This window comes from Tribolium castaneum, chromosome 7, assembly GCF_031307605.1.
Source record: "Tribolium castaneum strain GA2 chromosome 7, icTriCast1.1, whole genome shotgun sequence".
NCBI lineage: Eukaryota > Metazoa > Arthropoda > Insecta > Coleoptera > Tenebrionidae > Tribolium > Tribolium castaneum.
Genome location: NC_087400.1, coordinates 1,189,958 through 1,206,585, shown reverse-complemented (window position 1 = coordinate 1,206,585; position 16,628 = coordinate 1,189,958). Strand labels below are relative to the sequence as shown.

The 16,628-nt window shown below is 35.8% G+C and overlaps 2 protein-coding genes across 2 annotated transcripts; one reads left to right on the top strand and one right to left on the bottom strand.

The window, feature by feature from the left end:
• The first annotated feature begins 4,685 nt into the window (after positions 1–4,685).
• Positions 4,686–6,535, top strand: Est-6 (esterase 6). Its single transcript, NM_001170626.1, has 4 exons — positions 4,686–4,871; positions 4,917–5,022; positions 5,078–6,269; positions 6,317–6,535. Exons 1-4 carry the CDS (start codon positions 4,686–4,688, stop codon positions 6,504–6,506), a joined length of 1,674 nt encoding a protein of 557 aa, NP_001164097.1. The 3' UTR covers positions 6,507–6,535.
• A 374-nt stretch (positions 6,536–6,909) lies between these two features.
• On the bottom strand, positions 6,910–11,963 carry Aldh7A1 (Aldehyde dehydrogenase 7 family member A1). The gene is made up of 5 exons (XM_964789.5): positions 11,727–11,963; positions 9,463–10,293; positions 7,487–7,669; positions 7,228–7,434; positions 6,910–7,167 (listed from the first exon to the last, which is right to left on the bottom strand). Exons 1-5 carry the CDS (start codon positions 11,916–11,918, stop codon positions 6,955–6,957), a joined length of 1,626 nt encoding a protein of 541 aa, XP_969882.2. The 5' UTR covers positions 11,919–11,963; the 3' UTR covers positions 6,910–6,954.
• Between the last annotated feature and the right edge of the window lie 4,665 nt (positions 11,964–16,628).

Sequence of the window (16,628 nt, the reverse complement as noted above, 5' to 3'; positions counted from 1 at the left end):
ATCCTTTGTAAATGAAATAAAATGCCTTGAGTTCTTGTTTTTTTGTCAAAACCCAGACCAGTATCAACAATTAAATGCGTGATTAACTGATCGCGTGATCAGATTCAATTAATTTGATTGGTCTATTGGCGTTGCTAACGTTTTAACAGCCAATTAAATATGAACAAAGCGGTCACGTGACCAAATTTAATCAATTTGATTGGTCCATTCGCGTTGTTAACGTTTTAACAAGGAATTAAATTTGAACAAAGCGTGATTAACTGAACACGTGATCAAACTGAAGCAGTTTGATTGGTCTATTAGCGTTGCTAACGTTTTAACAGCCAATTAAATATGAACAAAGCGGTCACGTGATTAAATTCAAGCAACTTGATTGGTCCATTCGCGTTAATAACGTTTTAACCACGAATTAAATTTGAACAAAGCGTAATTAATTGAAGCAGTTTGATTAGTTAACCTTTAACAACGCATTAAAATTTAATGGGGGTTTCTAAAACAAAGTTTGATTGATTTTGCGGCAACTTCTACTTAAAAAAGTGTATTCTATTGGGGCAATAATTCAATTTATTCCGACATATCGACAAAAAATCACCATTAGTTTAAGGATGATGGCTTAGATTTTAATGGAAGAAAATAATTACCGTAATGAATTACGGTAACGATGAGAGAATATAATGGTGCATTTAAATTATTATTTCAGTTGCTGGCGTGCCATTGTAACAATGACTCGTAAAGTTTTTGAGAATAGAGGCGATTTTTCCATGTCAGTGGTTTACTTTGTGGCTACTGGATTTTTTCAAATAAAATGCAACCGCTTCTTGGCCTATTGGGCACTAACTGCCAACGCACTGTCCTTTCTAATCATGCTATACCAGTTTATTTTGGACGCGAAATTGGTCTACATCATTCAATACGGCCCTGTTATCTCAGGCCTAACTTACGTAAGTTTTCTCGACAACTCCAAAAATTACAATATTGTCCAGCAGGTCTTAGTATCACTTTTGGGGGTGATTTTTATGACAGACACCGAAGAGTTCCAACAAGAGTTTGACTTTTGGGACGAACTTGATGCAAGCCACGAAACTCAAGTTCAAATCAAACAACACATTAATTCAGTTACAGTCTACGTTATTTTAAACACCGTGCTTGCTTTTGTGACTGGTATAACGCTAATTTTGCCCAATGAAGACGAAGCTCGCTTTCACTATTTTTTAAAATTGTTGGGGGAGTTGGAGGCGGCTGTGCCTCCAAAAATCATTCAAATTTTCTACTACTTGTACAAAATAGATTTTGTTTTGATGTTTCCAGTCATGACCATTAATTCGGTCCGGATGCTTTATTTCAGCAGGAAATTTAAGTTTCAAGTCAAATTGCTAGTCGAACGAATTGGAGCAATGACAAAAAACTACAACGTGGACGATCTTAGTTTATTTTACAGTGCGAGATATCAAAACGACATGAAACAAAAATTAAAAAATTTTGTTCATCGACATTCGTACATTGCACAGTATGTTGCAAAAATAAACGAATCAATTGGCCCTTTTGTCGTATTGTTTGCCATATCGGTGACCCTTTCGGGGATCTCGGTACTGCTCATCGCTGCAACTGTATTTTTTATTTTTTGGTTATTTTTTTTTTATTTTTTATTTTTAGGGCACTTTTTACTACAATAAATATCAAATAACTCCAAGTATTATGCTCTACTCTAGCACCCTTTTTTGTGCAATTGATGCCACAGAAACTGTGGAAAGGGAGGTGTGTCCAAAAATTCCTTAGATCAAGTCTTGCTGTGGAGTTTAGATTTCACGGCAAGAGTTGATCTAAAGATTTTTTGAACGCACTGTATTATAAATAATGGGTGAATCAAATCAAAGATTCAATTTTTAATCTGTTGGTATTTATAATGCACTGCTGGCCCAACCGTGGTACACTTGGAACAATGAGAACAAAAAAAACTTTATAATTTTTCTGATGAATTGCGAAAAACCGATACAAATTACGAAATTTACTAACACATTTTATTTCAACTACGAGTGGGGATTTTCAGTTAGTATCACTTTTATCAAACAGGGATAAAAGGGTTTAATTCCAGGCTTTAAAAAAAATTTATTCAATGGGGTCCGTTTTCTTCAATTTGCGGCACTACATTGACAAATAAAGACAAAAATTATTGTTATTATTGCAATTGCTAAAATCTGATAAAATAAAGCTGTGTTCGAACAACGAAGAATTTATTTAAAAAGTTTGTGTTAAAATATCTGCAAAAGATGGTCAGTGGCTGGGGCCTTGGTGGCCTAGTGGTATAAGGCGCCACTTTCGACGTTGGGGGTCGGGGTTCGAACCCGGATCAGAGCAACAATTTTTCTATGAAAAAAAGTAAAAAAAAATGAAAAAAAGGTAAGTTGTTTGAGAATGAGAGAACACATAGATGTATAAACGTAAAGCGGAGCATAAAACTGACAGAAATAAGAAAATAATGCAGCAAAAAGTGTACGAAAGGCGCCAAATTGTAAACGTAAGAGCACATTATAATAAAGGGAAAATACCTTTTGTTTTGAGAGAAATAGAGATGAACGTAAAGGTAAAACATAACTTCAAACTTTAGTTGAATCCTTAGATAACTTACTTCTTAAATTATAAAAAAATTAAACGAAAATATTTAATTTATGTCTAAAAATTTTTAGTTAACTGAGTTTGTTTAGTAAAGTCCCGAAAAACATTGTTAATAAAAATCATGGCCACTGCGAATTCAATAGAATTTGCGGACGTCCATTATTTTTGACTAGAAAATACACAAATTTGGTGATTTTTGGAGAAATTATGTGCATTTTCGGTCAAAAACGTGCTGAAAGTCACAAAAAAGGTACAAACAATTTTAAAATTGTAGAAACAACTTATACGCCCGGTATCTTTTGATGAAATCTGGTGAAAAATTAGAGAATTAAATTGAAAAAAAGTGGAAGAAAATGTTTTCTCGAACTAATTCGCCGACTTTTGAACTGAATGTATTTGCGTTTTAGGTGAATTATTGCAATTATATAGTTTGTAACGTTGATTTATTTAAAAAGTTTGTGTTAAAATATCTGCAAAAGACGGTCAGTACCTGGGGCCTTGGTGGCCCAGTGGTATAAGCGCCACTTACGACGCGGGAGGTCGGGGTTCGAACCCGGATGAGAGCAACAATTTTTCTATGAAAAAAAGTGTAGAAAAGGTAAGGAAACAACACGTAAGCAAAAATAAGGGAGTGAGAGAACACATAGACGTTTAAACGTAAAGCGGAGCATAAAACTGACAAAAATAAGAAAATAATGCCGCAAATGGTAAAAGTACGTAAAGGTGCCAAATTGTAAACGTAAGAGCAGATCCTAATAAAATGAAAATACCTTTGTTTTGAGAGAAAAAGAGATGAACGTAAAGGTGAAACATAACTTCAAACTTTAATTGAATTCTTAGATGATTTACTTTTTAAATTATAAAAAAAAATAAACGAAAATATTTAATTTATGTCTAAAAATTTTTAGTTAACTGAGTTTGTTTAGTAAAGTCCCGAAAAACATTGTTAATAAAAATCATGGCCACTGCGAATTCAATAGAATTTGCGGACGTCCACTATTTTTGACTAGAAAATACACAAATTTGGTGATTTTTGGAGAAATTATGTGCATTTTCGGTCAAAAACGTGCTGAAAGTCACAAAAAAGATAAAAACAATTTTAAAATTGTAGAATCAACTTATACGCCCGGCATCTTTTGATGAAATCTGGTGAAAAATTAAAGAATTAAATTGAAAAAAAGTGGAAGAAAATGTTTTCTCGAGCTAATTCGCCGACTTTTGAACTGAAAGTATTTGCGTTTTAGGCGAATTATTGCAATTATATAGTTTGTAATGTTGATTTATTTAAAAAGTTTGTGTTAAAATATCTGCAAAAGACGGTCACTATCAGGGGCCTTGGTGGCCCAGTGGTATAAGCGCCACTTACAATGCGGGAGGTCGTGGGTTCGAACCCGGATCAGGGTAACAATTTTTCTATGAAAAAAAGTGTAGAAAAGGTAAGGAAACAAAACGTGAGCAAAAATAAGAGAATGAGAGAACACATAGACGTATAAACGTAAAGCGGAGCATAAAACTGACAGAAATAAGAAAATAATGCGGCAAAAGGTAAAAGTAGGTAAAGGTGCCAAATTGTAAACGTAAGAGCAGATTCTAATAAAAGGAAAATACCTTTGTTTTGAGAGAAAAAGAGATGAACGTAAAGGTGAAACATAACTTCAAACTTTAGCGTTGAATCCTTAGATGACTTACTTCTTAAATTATAAAAAAATTAAACGAAAATATTTAATTTATCTCAAAAAATTTTTAGTTAACTGAGTTTGTTTAGTAAAGTCTCGAAAAAGATTTTCGCTCAATTGGGATTAAAAAAAATATAAAAAAAAATTGTGTAACTTAGATTTATTGTGATGTAAACTCCTCTTACAACAAACTGGCCGAACAATATCACCACTAAACGGGTCAAAAACTCAAGTACCGAATTACGGAACTCCTTACCGATCCGAGAAAACGAAAAATTATCACTCGGTCTTGATATCAATTCACAAATAAATTAATTTATAAATAAACGAACTTTGCTCTCTTTTGCCAATATATAAGTTCAAGTCATCACGAGTGTGTTTTATTACAAGTCCAAAATGTTGGTACTATTTGTAACTCTTGCGCTTGTTTCCGCGGTGGTAGCGTCAGAACACCCGGTTGTAACTTTACCAAACTTGGGGCAGGTCCAAGGTGGTACCAAACAATCGCTAAATGGACGCACTTTCTACTCCTTTGAAGGAGTACCATATGCCCAGGCACCAATCGGCGAAAATCGCTTCAAGGTAAAGAAAAGTACCAAAAAACGCTAGTTAGGGTTGGTTTCGTAGGAACCGGTACCACTCACACCCTGGAAGGGGGTATGGGAGGCCAAAACCATCTACAAGTGCATGCAGTACAACCAGTTCACGCCACCTGGACAAGACTACGTAATTGGTACTACTTTGGTGTTTTTTTTGTTAGTACTTTTCCCAGTACTTAATAATTATAGGCGATGAGGATTGTCTCTACTTGAACATTTACACCCCAAAATTGGACACTAAGGCCAAATTGGACGTCATAGTGTACATCCATGGGGGCGCCTTCATGTTCAACTGGGCGGGCCTCCAAGGGCCGGAGTACCTCCTGGACAAGGATGTAGTTTTAGTGACTTTAAACTACCGTCTAGGTCCGCTCGGCTTCCTAAGTACCGAAGACCAGGTGGTACCTGGCAACAACGGCATGCGGGACCAAATCTTCGCCTTGCAATTTATCAAAAACCACGTGAAACACTTCGGTGGGAACCCAGACTCCATCACCATCATGGGCATGTCAGCTGGTGGGGCTAGTACCCACTTCCATTACCTGTCGCCAAAATCGCGCGGATTGTTCCATCGTGGATGGTCCATGAGTGGTACCACGCTGGAACCATGGGTACTCATGGAACAACCATTGGCCAAGACCAGGAAACTGGCCACCATTGTTGGGTGTAGTACCGGGAAAATTGACGAAATGGTTACTTGTTTGAAAACAAGGCCTGCTAGACAGATTGTGGGGGCGGTTAAAGAGTACCAACCATGGTTGTACACACCGTTCTCACCCTTTGGCTTGGTGGTGGATTCATGGGCTGCTGACCCGGTACTACCAACACACCCCTACCAGATTATTAAGAACAAACAAGTGTATGACGTGCCATGGATTGCTTCGTACACGAATTCCGAAGGGTTGTACCCAGCGGCTGATTTCTACCACGATGAGTACCTTCAAGACCTTGACGAGAGGTGGAACGACTTGGTACCACATCTCTTGGATTATAATTACACAGTTGAGAGGACAAAAATGGACGAAGTGAGCCAAAAAATCCGAAAGTACTACCTGGGCAACAAACAAGTCACCAAAAGTACCTACATGGACTTCATCCCCGTGGTCTCAGACCGGATTTTTGTAATCGGGATTCAGAAAACAGCACGATGGCAGGCGGCTGTGACCAAATCACCCATTTATTCCTACGTTTTTAGCTACAGAGGGGCCCACAGTTGGTCGGAGTTTTGTTCTGGGGGTAGTACCGAAAACTTCGGGGCTTCACACGGTGACGACACCGCCTATATTTACAAGTACGACGTTGTCAAAACGGCAACTACTGACCAGGACAAGAAAATGATCAAGTTTTTCGTTGACTTGCTCACAACCTATGCACGTACCGGGTTGGTACTACCGCATTTTTTAGGGAAATTTTAATGTTTCGTTCCAGGAAACCCAAAGTTGGGGTGGAGTGGCCACAAGTACCCAAAAATTTGAAAGATGAGTTCACTTTTTTGAAAATTGATTCTCCGGACAAGCTTTCAGTAGGCCGTGGGATAGCCGAAAGTACCAAGTTTTGGGATTCGTTGCCAATCAAGGAGAACGAGAAGTTGTTTGCGGATGTGAAAGATGAGTTGTAATTTTTAATAATAAAGTTGTGGCGTCAAAAGTTTGGTTACTTAATTTGTGGTACTTTTTTGGTACTATCTTTTATTACATCATTCAAAAAAGATAATTCACATGTTATTCATAATAAAATTGACTTTCTCAAGCCGTGAACCGTGAATATTAGTTAATTTTATTTTTGTCATTAAATCAGAAACTTTTGTAAAAATTCATCATGGATTCACCAGTCTGGATAAATTTTTAGAACTATTTTCATTAATTGTGAAAAATGGAGCAAGGAATAATTTTTTTTCTCCAAAATCGAGGGTACCTTGTCAGGATTTTTGAACAATTCGGTGTAAAATCGTACATTTTTTAATAATTGACTTGGTAGAAAAATGGTGGATGCGCCGGGTAAAATTTTTAAAAAACACAAAATTAAAGTTTTTGATGATTTATTTATAAAAATCACAATTTTGGCGTTTATTCAAATTTAATTCCTTGTGCTAAGGGCAATTCCTTGGAATGATTGATCGTGATAGTGGACCTCCTCATGTACTGTTTCCAGGCATCACTTCCAGATTCCCTCCCCCCACCAGTGTGTTTTTCCCCACCGAAGGCCCCCCCAATTTCAGCCCCCGAAGTGGGAATATTCACGTTCACAATGCCACAGTCCGAACCTTTGGGTCCAATCCACTAAAAAAAAAAAAAAAAAAAAATTGACGAATTGAAAAAAAAATTAGAGGCACAAAAAACCTTGAAAATATTTCCAATGCTTTGTGTGAAAATACTTGACGATAGGCCTTGGGGAACTTCATTATTCCACGAAATGGCTTCATCTACACTTTCCGTTTTCAAAATATAGACAATAGGCGCGAAACATTCGCTGTGAACTAGGGGATTATCGTGTTTGAGGCCTGTGACAATGGTTGGTTGTACGAAAAAGCCAGGACCTTCGATTCGCTGCAAAACTGTTATTTAAAACACAAGGAAATTTTTGGAATAAAGATATTACTTTGCCCCCGAATTCAATCGTCCCGCCTTGCTTTTTAATCTCAGCTATTCTGTTTTCATAGTTTTGTAGGGAGGTTTGACTGTGTAATGGCCCTATTAAGGTTTTTTCATCCAGTGCGTCCCCAATTCGATGCAAGACTTGCTCGTAGGCTTTTTTCAGCCTTTGGAGAACCTCGTCATAGACCTAGAAATTCCAATTGTTTAGTCGTTTAGAAAAGTAGTTAAACGATACACCCAATTTTTTGTTTTCGCTTCTTAAAGATCAGTAAATTGTTTAAATAAAAAATAAAATGCCAAGGTTAATAACTACGGTGATTTTTATATTTTAATTGGTCAATCATCCATTCCTGGGACAAGTGAGACACCAGTGGACCGGTTTAAGGGCAATTTTTTTTTTATTTTCTTAATTACGGCTAAACTATTTGAAAAAATGGAACTATTTTGATTCATACTTATGCAAAATGATCCGGGGAATCGATTGGCATCAAGAAAATTGCCAAATTTCTAATAGTTTTTAAGTTACGAATTTTTTAAAATTTTACCAAATTTTGCATTTGTCTCCAATTTGCTCGAAAACTATTAGTCGGAAAACAATAATTTTTTTTGAAAAAAATAGATAATTTAAAGAGCTTTCCGACGATAATACACTTCACGGGGTTATCTCTAATAGTTCCGGAGCTATTGCTCGAGAAATGTTCCGGGTACCGAAAATCGACAAAATTTGCGACGAAAATTGAAAAATCAAATATCAAAAAATCGAATATATGGACTTTTTGTGGACTTTTAACAACTTTAGTGGGTCGTTAAGACATATAGAAGTCCATAAAAATTTGCTGGAGTGAGTTTAAAATTTTTTTTTTTTTCACCTCTTTGAAAAGTAAGTGTACTCATGAAATTTTAGCAGAAAAATTGAAAATATTAAATTTCGTGAAAAGTTGGTATAATACAGAAAATGAGCCGCTGAATCCAATGGAACAAACCCCATTGTTCTACGACTTTTAGTTTTCGAGTTACGAATTTTTTTTATGAATAAAATTTTTCACTATGACAAATGGCTACCCTAAATTTAGGCAAAAAATTATAAATTTTTCATTCTTGTAAAAAATTGATATATTATGTAAAATGAGCCGTAGAATTCAATCGAACAAACCGCATTGCTCTACGACTTTTAGTTTTTTTTTTATGAATTTTTTTAGTGAAAAAATTTGATCGCCTCTGTAGCCGGAACCGTTGCCCGGAGCGGCTCCGGGTTTAGACGAAAAAATAGAGAAAAATAAGCGCTATCAGATTGTTTTTTCTTCGTTGCTCTAAGTCTTACAGTTTCCGAGAAAAACGCAAAAAAGGTTTCCATTTTCATTTTTTTTCAATTTTCAACCGCCAATTACGGCGAAACTATTAGAGTTATCGAGAAACAAAACAATGGAGGATAACCGGAATAACAAACCCTACAAAATGGCATAGGACTTAAGGCGATATCTCGCAAAAAAAATTTCAATTTTCAAACGCCGATTACGGCCAAACTAAAAGAGTTAGGAGAAAATGCTTTTTTAGATCGGAAAGAGCACATCAAAATCTATAAGATAGAATCGGTTTTATTTGATTTAAAGACACTTTAAAAATTGACCGATTTTAAGGGGAGGGGTTTTAACTTTTTTTAAATTTTTTTTATTTTCTCATTTCTGGCGAAACTATTCGAAAAAGTGGAACTATTTTGATCCATCCCTATGCAAAATGATCCGGGGAATCGATTGGCATCGAGAAAATTGCCAAATTCCCAATAGTTTTTTAGTTATGAATTTTTTAAAATTTTACCAATTTTTGCATTTGTCTCCAATTTGCTCGAAAACTATTAGTCGGAGAACAATAATTTTTTTTGAAAAAGATAGATAATTTAAAGAGCTTTCCAACGATAATACACTTCATGGGGTTATCTCTAATAGTTCCGGAGTTATTGCTCGATAAAACTTCCGTACATACATTTTTGTGCAAAATAAGCCTCCTCGTGGTGGTACACCTTTGCCCCGCCGTCCCCACACAAGCAAACAACGTCGCTTGCACCACCATATTCAAATCAGCGTCTTCGGCAACAATAAGTGCATTATTTCCCCCCAACTCCAGCAAATGTCTCCCGAACCTCTTCTGCACCTCCACCCCGACTTGGTGCCCAACCTGCGAACTCCCAGTGAACGACAACAGCTTAATCCTCTCGTCGGCGGCCATAGCCTTGCCCACATCGGCGCCTCCACAGCACAGCGCCGCGACGGCCCCCGGGAGGTGGTTGCGCTCGAGGACGTCGGCCACGATCCTCGTGGTGGCGACCGACACCAAGGGGGTGGTTTCCGCCCCCTTCCACAGCACCGTGTCCCCGCAGACCATGGCGATGGCGCTGTTCCAGCCATAGACAGCGATGGGGAAATTGAAGGCCGAAATCACCCCCACGACACCCAGAGGGTTCCACTTTTCCATCAGCACGTGGCCTGGGCGCTCCGAGGGGTAGATGGCGCCTGCCAGAGTGCGCGAGAGACCGACGGCGTAGTCACAGATGTCCACGTACTCCTGGACTTCCCCGATTCCCTCGGGGAGGATTTTGCCCATTTCGAGGGAAACGAGCTGCCCCAGGGGGTGGAGTTTGGCCCGGAGGGCGTCCCCGATCTGGCGCACAATTTCCCCGCGCTGGGGGGCTGGGAGGTCGGCCCACGTGCTCCAGGCTGATTGGGAGGCTGTGACGCAAGAGGTGTAGTCCTCGGCTGTGCCTTGGCGGACTTCGGCGATCACTTTACCATTGCTGGGACAAATCGACTGGACTAACTGAAAAAAACGATTTCAAGAAAAACGCCAAATTCCCAATAGTTTTTTAGTTATGAATTTTTGAGTATATGATCTAATTTTTGATTTATTTGCATTTTCTCGAAAACTATAAGCAGGACAACAATAATCTTTTTTGCAAATGATAGATCATTAAAAGGGCTTTCCAACGATAATACACTTCATGGGGTTATCTCTAATAGTTCCGGAGCTATTGCTCGAGAAATGTTCCGGATACCGGAAATCGACCAAAATCGCGACAAAAATTGAAAAAATCAAACATCAAAAAATCGAATATATGGACTTTTTGTGGACTTTTAACAACTTTTGGGGGTTGTTAAGACATGTAGAAGTCCGTAAAAATTTACTGGAGTGAGTTTAAAAAAAATTTTTTTTTTCACCTCTTTGAAGGTAAGTAAGTATTACTCAGGAAATTTTAGCAAAAAAATTGAAAATTTTAAATCTCGTGAAAAGTTGGTATAATACAGAAAATGAGCCGCTGAATTCAATGGAACAAACCGCATTGCTCTACGACTTTTAGTTTTTTTTTATGAATTTTTTTAGTGAAAAACTTTGATCGCCTCTGTAGCCGGAACCGTTGCCCGGAGCGGCTCCGGGATTGGTCGAAAAAATAGATAAAATTAAGCGCTATCAGATGTTTTTTTGTTCGTTGCTCTAAGTCTTACAGTTTCCGAGAAAAACGCAAAAAAAGGTTTCCATTTTCACTTTTTTTCAATTTTCAACCGCCAATTACGGCGAAACTATTAGAGTTATCGAGAAACGGAAAAATAAAGAATAACCGGAATAAAAAACTCTACAAAATGGCATAGGACTCAAGTCGATATCTCGCAAAAAATTTTTCAATTTTCAAACGCCGATTACGGCCAAACTAAAAGAGTTAGGAGAAAACGCTTTTTTAGATCGGAAAGAGCACATCAAAATCTATAAGATAGAATCGGTTTTATTTGATTTAGAGACACTTTAAAAATTGACCGATTTTAAGGGGGGGGGTGTTAACTTTTTTTAATTTTTTTTATTTTCTCATTTACGGCTAAACTATTCTAAAAAGTGGAACTATTTTGATCCAATCCTATGCAAAATGATCCGGGGAATCGATTGGCATCAAGAAAATTGCCAAATTCCCAATAGTTTTTTAGTTATGAATTTTTTAAAATTTTACCAATTTTTGCATTTGTCTCCAATTTGCTCGAAAACTATTAGTCGGAGAACAATAATTTTTTTTAAAAAAGATAGATAATTTAAAGAGCTTTCCAACGATAATACACTTCATGGGGTTATCTCTAATAGTTCCGGAGCTATTGCTCGAGAAATGTTCCGGGTACCGGAAATCGCCCAAAATCACCACAAAAATTGAAAAAATCAAACAAACGATTTTAATAAAAAAAAATTATTTTGTAAATTAGTGTAATTTTTACCGAGCCTGAGCCCCTCCACGTGCCGTCGTAGACGCCCAAGTTGGAGGCCTTCAAGCCCAAGTCCTTCAGAAATGAGTATTTGGGGTCGTTTATGAGGTATTGGGCCGAAGTGGACATCCTGTGGACACTAGCAAATTTTTTGCACAGGGAAAATAACTGGACTGGTGCTAGTCGTCCTGTGAGTGGTGTCATAACGGGAGGATTGGTTGTTACTGAGTTGCTCTATTGAGATAAATTTTATCTGGTAATTCGTTGGGACAATAAATAATTTATTCTTGGTCTCGAATGTTATTTTCCATTTTAGTTATTTCGTAAATAAGATAAGTTTCGAAAACATGAAAACACTTGACGGTTTATCTTATCGTGGTGAAGTAATTGTCAAGACCCCCAACAAGGATTTGGGTTTTGTGATAGCAGATTTATGATAGGAATGGGAACATGCTAACAGATTCTAGTCTATGAAAAATCAAACATCAAAAAATCGAATATATGGACTTTTTATGGACTTTTAACAACTTTTGTGAGTTGTTAAGACATTTACTGGAGTGAGTTTAAAAAAAAATTTTTTTTTCACCTCTTTGAAGGTAAGTGTATTACTCAGGAAATTTTAGCAAAAAAATTGGAAATTTCAAATCTCGTGAAAAGTTAGTATAACACAGAAAATGAGCCGCTGAATTTAATGGAACAAACCGCATTGCTCTACGACTTTTAGTTTTCGAGTTATGAATTTTTTTGTTGAATAAAACTGTTCACAAAAAATTTTAAATTTTTAATTCTTGTGAAAAATTGATATAATATGTAAAATGAGCTGCTGAATTCAATGGAACAAACCGCAGTGCTCTACGACTTTTAGTTTTTTTTTTATGAATTTTTTTAGTGAAAAACTTTGATCGCCTCTGTAGCCGGAACCGTTGCCCGGACCGGCTCCGGGTTTGGTCGAAAAAATAGATAAAATTAAGCGCTATCAGATGTTTTTTCGTTCGTTGCTCTAAGTCTTACAGTTTCCGAGAAAAACGCAAAAAAAGGTTTCCATTTTCACTTTTTTTCAATTTTCAACCGCCAATTACGGCGAAACTATTAGAGTTATCGAGAAACAGAAAAATGGAGGACAACCGGAATAAAAAACTCTACAAAATCGCATAGGACTCAAGGCGATATCTCGCAAAAAATTTTTCAATTTTCAAACGCCGATTACGGCCAAACTAAAAGAGTTAGGAGAAAATGCTTTTTTAGATCGGAAAGAGCACATCAAAATCTATAAGATAGAATCGGTTTTAGTTGATTTAGAGACACTTTAAAAATTGACCGATTTTAAGGGGGGGGTGTTAACTTTTTTTTATTTTTTTTTATTTTCTCATTTCTGGCTAAACTATTCGAAAAAGTGGAACTATTTTGATCGATTCCTATGCAAAATGATCCGGGGAATCGATTGGCATCGAGAAAATTGCCAAATTCTCAATAGTTTTTTAGTTATGAATTTTTTAAAATTTTCCCAATTTTTGCATTTGTCTCCAATTTGCTCGAAAACTATTAGTCGGAGAACAATAATTTTTTTTGAAAAAGATAGATAATTTAAAGAGCTTTCCAACGATAATACACTTCATGGGGTTATCTCTGATAGTTCCGGAGCTATTGCTTGACAAAAGTTCCGGGTACCCAAAATCGACAAAAATTGCGACGAAAATTGAAAAATCAAACTTCTAAAAATCGAACATATGGACTTTTTGTGGACTAAAAACAACTTTTGTGGGTTGTTAAGACATGTAGAAGTCCATAAAAATTTACTGGAGTGAGTTTAAAAAAAATTTTTTTTTTCACCTCTTTGAAGGTAAGTAAGTATTACTCAGGAAATTTTAGCAAAAAAATTGAAAATTTTAAATCTCGTGAAAAGTTGGTATAATACAGAAAATGAGCCGCTGAATTCAATGGAACAAACCGCATTGCTCTACGACTTTTAGTTTTTTTTTTATGAATTTTTTTAATGAATAAAATTTTTCACTATGACAAATGGCTACCCTAAATTTAGGCAAAAATTTTTAAATTTTTAATTCTTGTGAAAAATTGATATATTATGTAAAATGAGCCGTAGAATTCAACCGAACAAACCGCATTGCTCTACGACTTTTAGTTTTTTTTTTATGAATTTTTTTAGTGAAAAACTTTGATCGCCTCTGTAGCCGGAACCGTTGCCCGGAGCGGCTCCGGGTTTGGTCGAAAAAATAGATAAAATTAAGCGCTATTAGATGTTTTTTTGTTCGTTGCTCTAAGTCTTACAGTTTCCGAGAAAAACGCAAAAAAAGGTTTCCATTTTCACTTTTTTTCAATTTTCAACCGCCAATTACGGCGAAACTATTAGAGTTATCGAGAAACGGAAAAATGGAGGACAACCGGAATAAAAAACTCTACAAAATCGCATAGGACTCAAGGCGATATCTCGCAAAAAATTTTTCAATTTTCAAACGCCGATTACGGCCAAACTAAAAGAGTTAGGAGAAAATGCTTTTTTAGATCGGAAAGAGCACATCAAAATCTATAAGATAGAATCGGTTTTAGTTGATTTAGAGACACTTTAAAAATTGACCGATTTTAAGGGGGGGGGTGTTAACTTTTTTTTATTTTTTTTTATTTTCTCATTTCTGGCTAAACTATTCGAAAAAGTGGAACTATTTTGATCGATTCCTATGCAAAATGATCCGGGGAATCGATTGGCATCGAGAAAATTGCCAAATTCTCAATAGTTTTTTAGTTATGAATTTTTTAAAATTTTCCCAATTTTTGCATTTGTCTCCAATTTGCTCGAAAACTATTAGTCGGAGAACAATAATTTTTTTTGAAAAAGATAGATAATTTAAAGAGCTTTCCAACGATAATACACTTCATGGGGTTATCTCTGATAGTTCCGGAGCTATTGCTTGACAAAAGTTCCGGGTACCCAAAATCGACAAAAATTGCGACGAAAATTGAAAAATCAAACTTCTAAAAATCGAACATATGGACTTTTTGTGGACTAAAAACAACTTTTGTGGGTTGTTAAGACATGTAGAAGTCCATAAAAATTTACTGGAGTGAGTTTAAAAAAAATTTTTTTTTTCACCTCTTTGAAGGTAAGTAAGTATTACTCAGGAAATTTTAGCAAAAAAATTGAAAATTTTAAATCTCGTGAAAAGTTGGTATAATACAGAAAATGAGCCGCTGAATTCAATGGAACAAACCGCATTGCTCTACGACTTTTAGTTTTTTTTTTATGAATTTTTTTAATGAATAAAATTTTTCACTATGACAAATGGCTACCCTAAATTTAGGCAAAAATTTTTAAATTTTTAATTCTTGTGAAAAATTGATATATTATGTAAAATGAGCCGTAGAATTCAACCGAACAAACCGCATTGCTCTACGACTTTTAGTTTTTTTTTTATGAATTTTTTTAGTGAAAAACTTTGATCGCCTCTGTAGCCGGAACCGTTGCCCGGAGCGGCTCCGGGTTTGGTCGAAAAAATAGATAAAATTAAGCGCTATTAGATGTTTTTTTGTTCGTTGCTCTAAGTCTTACAGTTTCCGAGAAAAACGCAAAAAAAGGTTTCCATTTTCACTTTTTTTCAATTTTCAACCGCCAATTACGGCGAAACTATTAGAGTTATCGAGAAACGGAAAAATGGAGGACAACCGGAATAAAAAACTCTACAAAATCGCATAGGACTCAAGGCGATATCTCGCAAAAAATTTTTCAATTTTCAAACGCCGATTACGGCCAAACTAAAAGAGTTAGGAGAAAATGCTTTTTTAGATCGGAAAGAGCACATCAAAATCTATAAGATAGAATCGGTTTTAGTTGATTTAGAGACACTTTAAAAATTGACCGATTTTAAGGGGGGGGTGTTAACTTTTTTTTATTTTTTTTTATTTTCTCATTTCTGGCTAAACTATTCGAAAAAGTGGAACTATTTTGATCGATTCCTATGCAAAATGATCCGGGGAATCGATTGGCATCGAGAAAATTGCCAAATTCTCAATAGTTTTTTAGTTATGAATTTTTTAAAATTTTCCCAATTTTTGCATTTGTCTCCAATTTGCTCGAAAACTATTAGTCGGAGAACAATAATTTTTTTTGAAAAAGATAGATAATCTAAAGAGCTTTCCAACGATAATACACTTCATGGGGTTATCTCTGATAGTTCCGGAGCTATTGCTTGACAAAAGTTCCGGGTACCCAAAATCGACAAAAATTGCGACGAAAATTGAAAAATCAAACTTCTAAAAATCGAACATATGGACTTTTTGTGGACTAAAAACAACTTTTGTGGGTTGTTAAGACATGTAGAAGTCCATAAAAATTTACTGGAGTGAGTTTAAAAAAAATTTTTTTTTTCACCTCTTTGAAGGTAAGTAAGTATTACTCAGGAAATTTTAGCAAAAAAATTGAAAATTTTAAATCTCGTGAAAAGTTGGTATAATACAGAAAATGAGCCGCTGAATTCAATGGAACAAACCGCATTGCTCTACGACTTTTAGTTTTTTTTTTATGAATTTTTTTAATGAATAAAATTTTTCACTATGACAAATGGCTACCCTAAATTTAGGCAAAAATTTTTAAATTTTTAATTCTTGTGAAAAATTGATATATTATGTAAAATGAGCCGTAGAATTCAACCGAACAAACCGCATTGCTCTACGACTTTTAGTTTTTTTTTTATGAATTTTTTTAGTGAAAAACTTTGATCGCCTCTGTAGCCGGAACCGTTGCCCGGAGCGGCTCCGGGTTTGGTCGAAAAAATAGATAAAATTAAGCGCTATTAGATGTTTTTTTGTTCGTTGCTCTAAGTCTTACAGTTTCCGAGAAAAACGCAAAAAAAGGTTTCCATTTTCACTTTTTTTCAATTTTCAACCGCCAATTACGGCGAAACT

Bases quoted from the DNA above. Each gene is read 5' to 3' on its own strand.
- Est-6 (NM_001170626.1), top strand. From the start codon at position 4,686: ATGTTGGTACTATTTGTAACTCTTGCGCTTGTTTCCGCGGTGGTAGCG. The intron at 5,023-5,077 runs GTACTACTTTGG...TAATAATTATAG, and splicing joins TGGACAAGACTACGTAATTG to GCGATGAGGATTGTCTCTAC. The intron at 6,270-6,316 runs GTTGGTACTACC...GTTTCGTTCCAG, and splicing joins ACAACCTATGCACGTACCGG to GAAACCCAAAGTTGGGGTGG.
- Aldh7A1 (XM_964789.5), bottom strand. From the start codon at position 11,918: ATGACACCACTCACAGGACGACTAGCACCAGTCCAGTTATTTTCCCTG. The intron at 7,670-9,462 runs GTATGTACGGAA...TGGAATTTCTAG, and splicing joins GGCTTATTTTGCACAAAAAT to GTCTATGACGAGGTTCTCCA. The intron at 7,435-7,486 runs GTAATATCTTTA...ACAGTTTTGCAG, and splicing joins CGATTGAATTCGGGGGCAAA to CGAATCGAAGGTCCTGGCTT.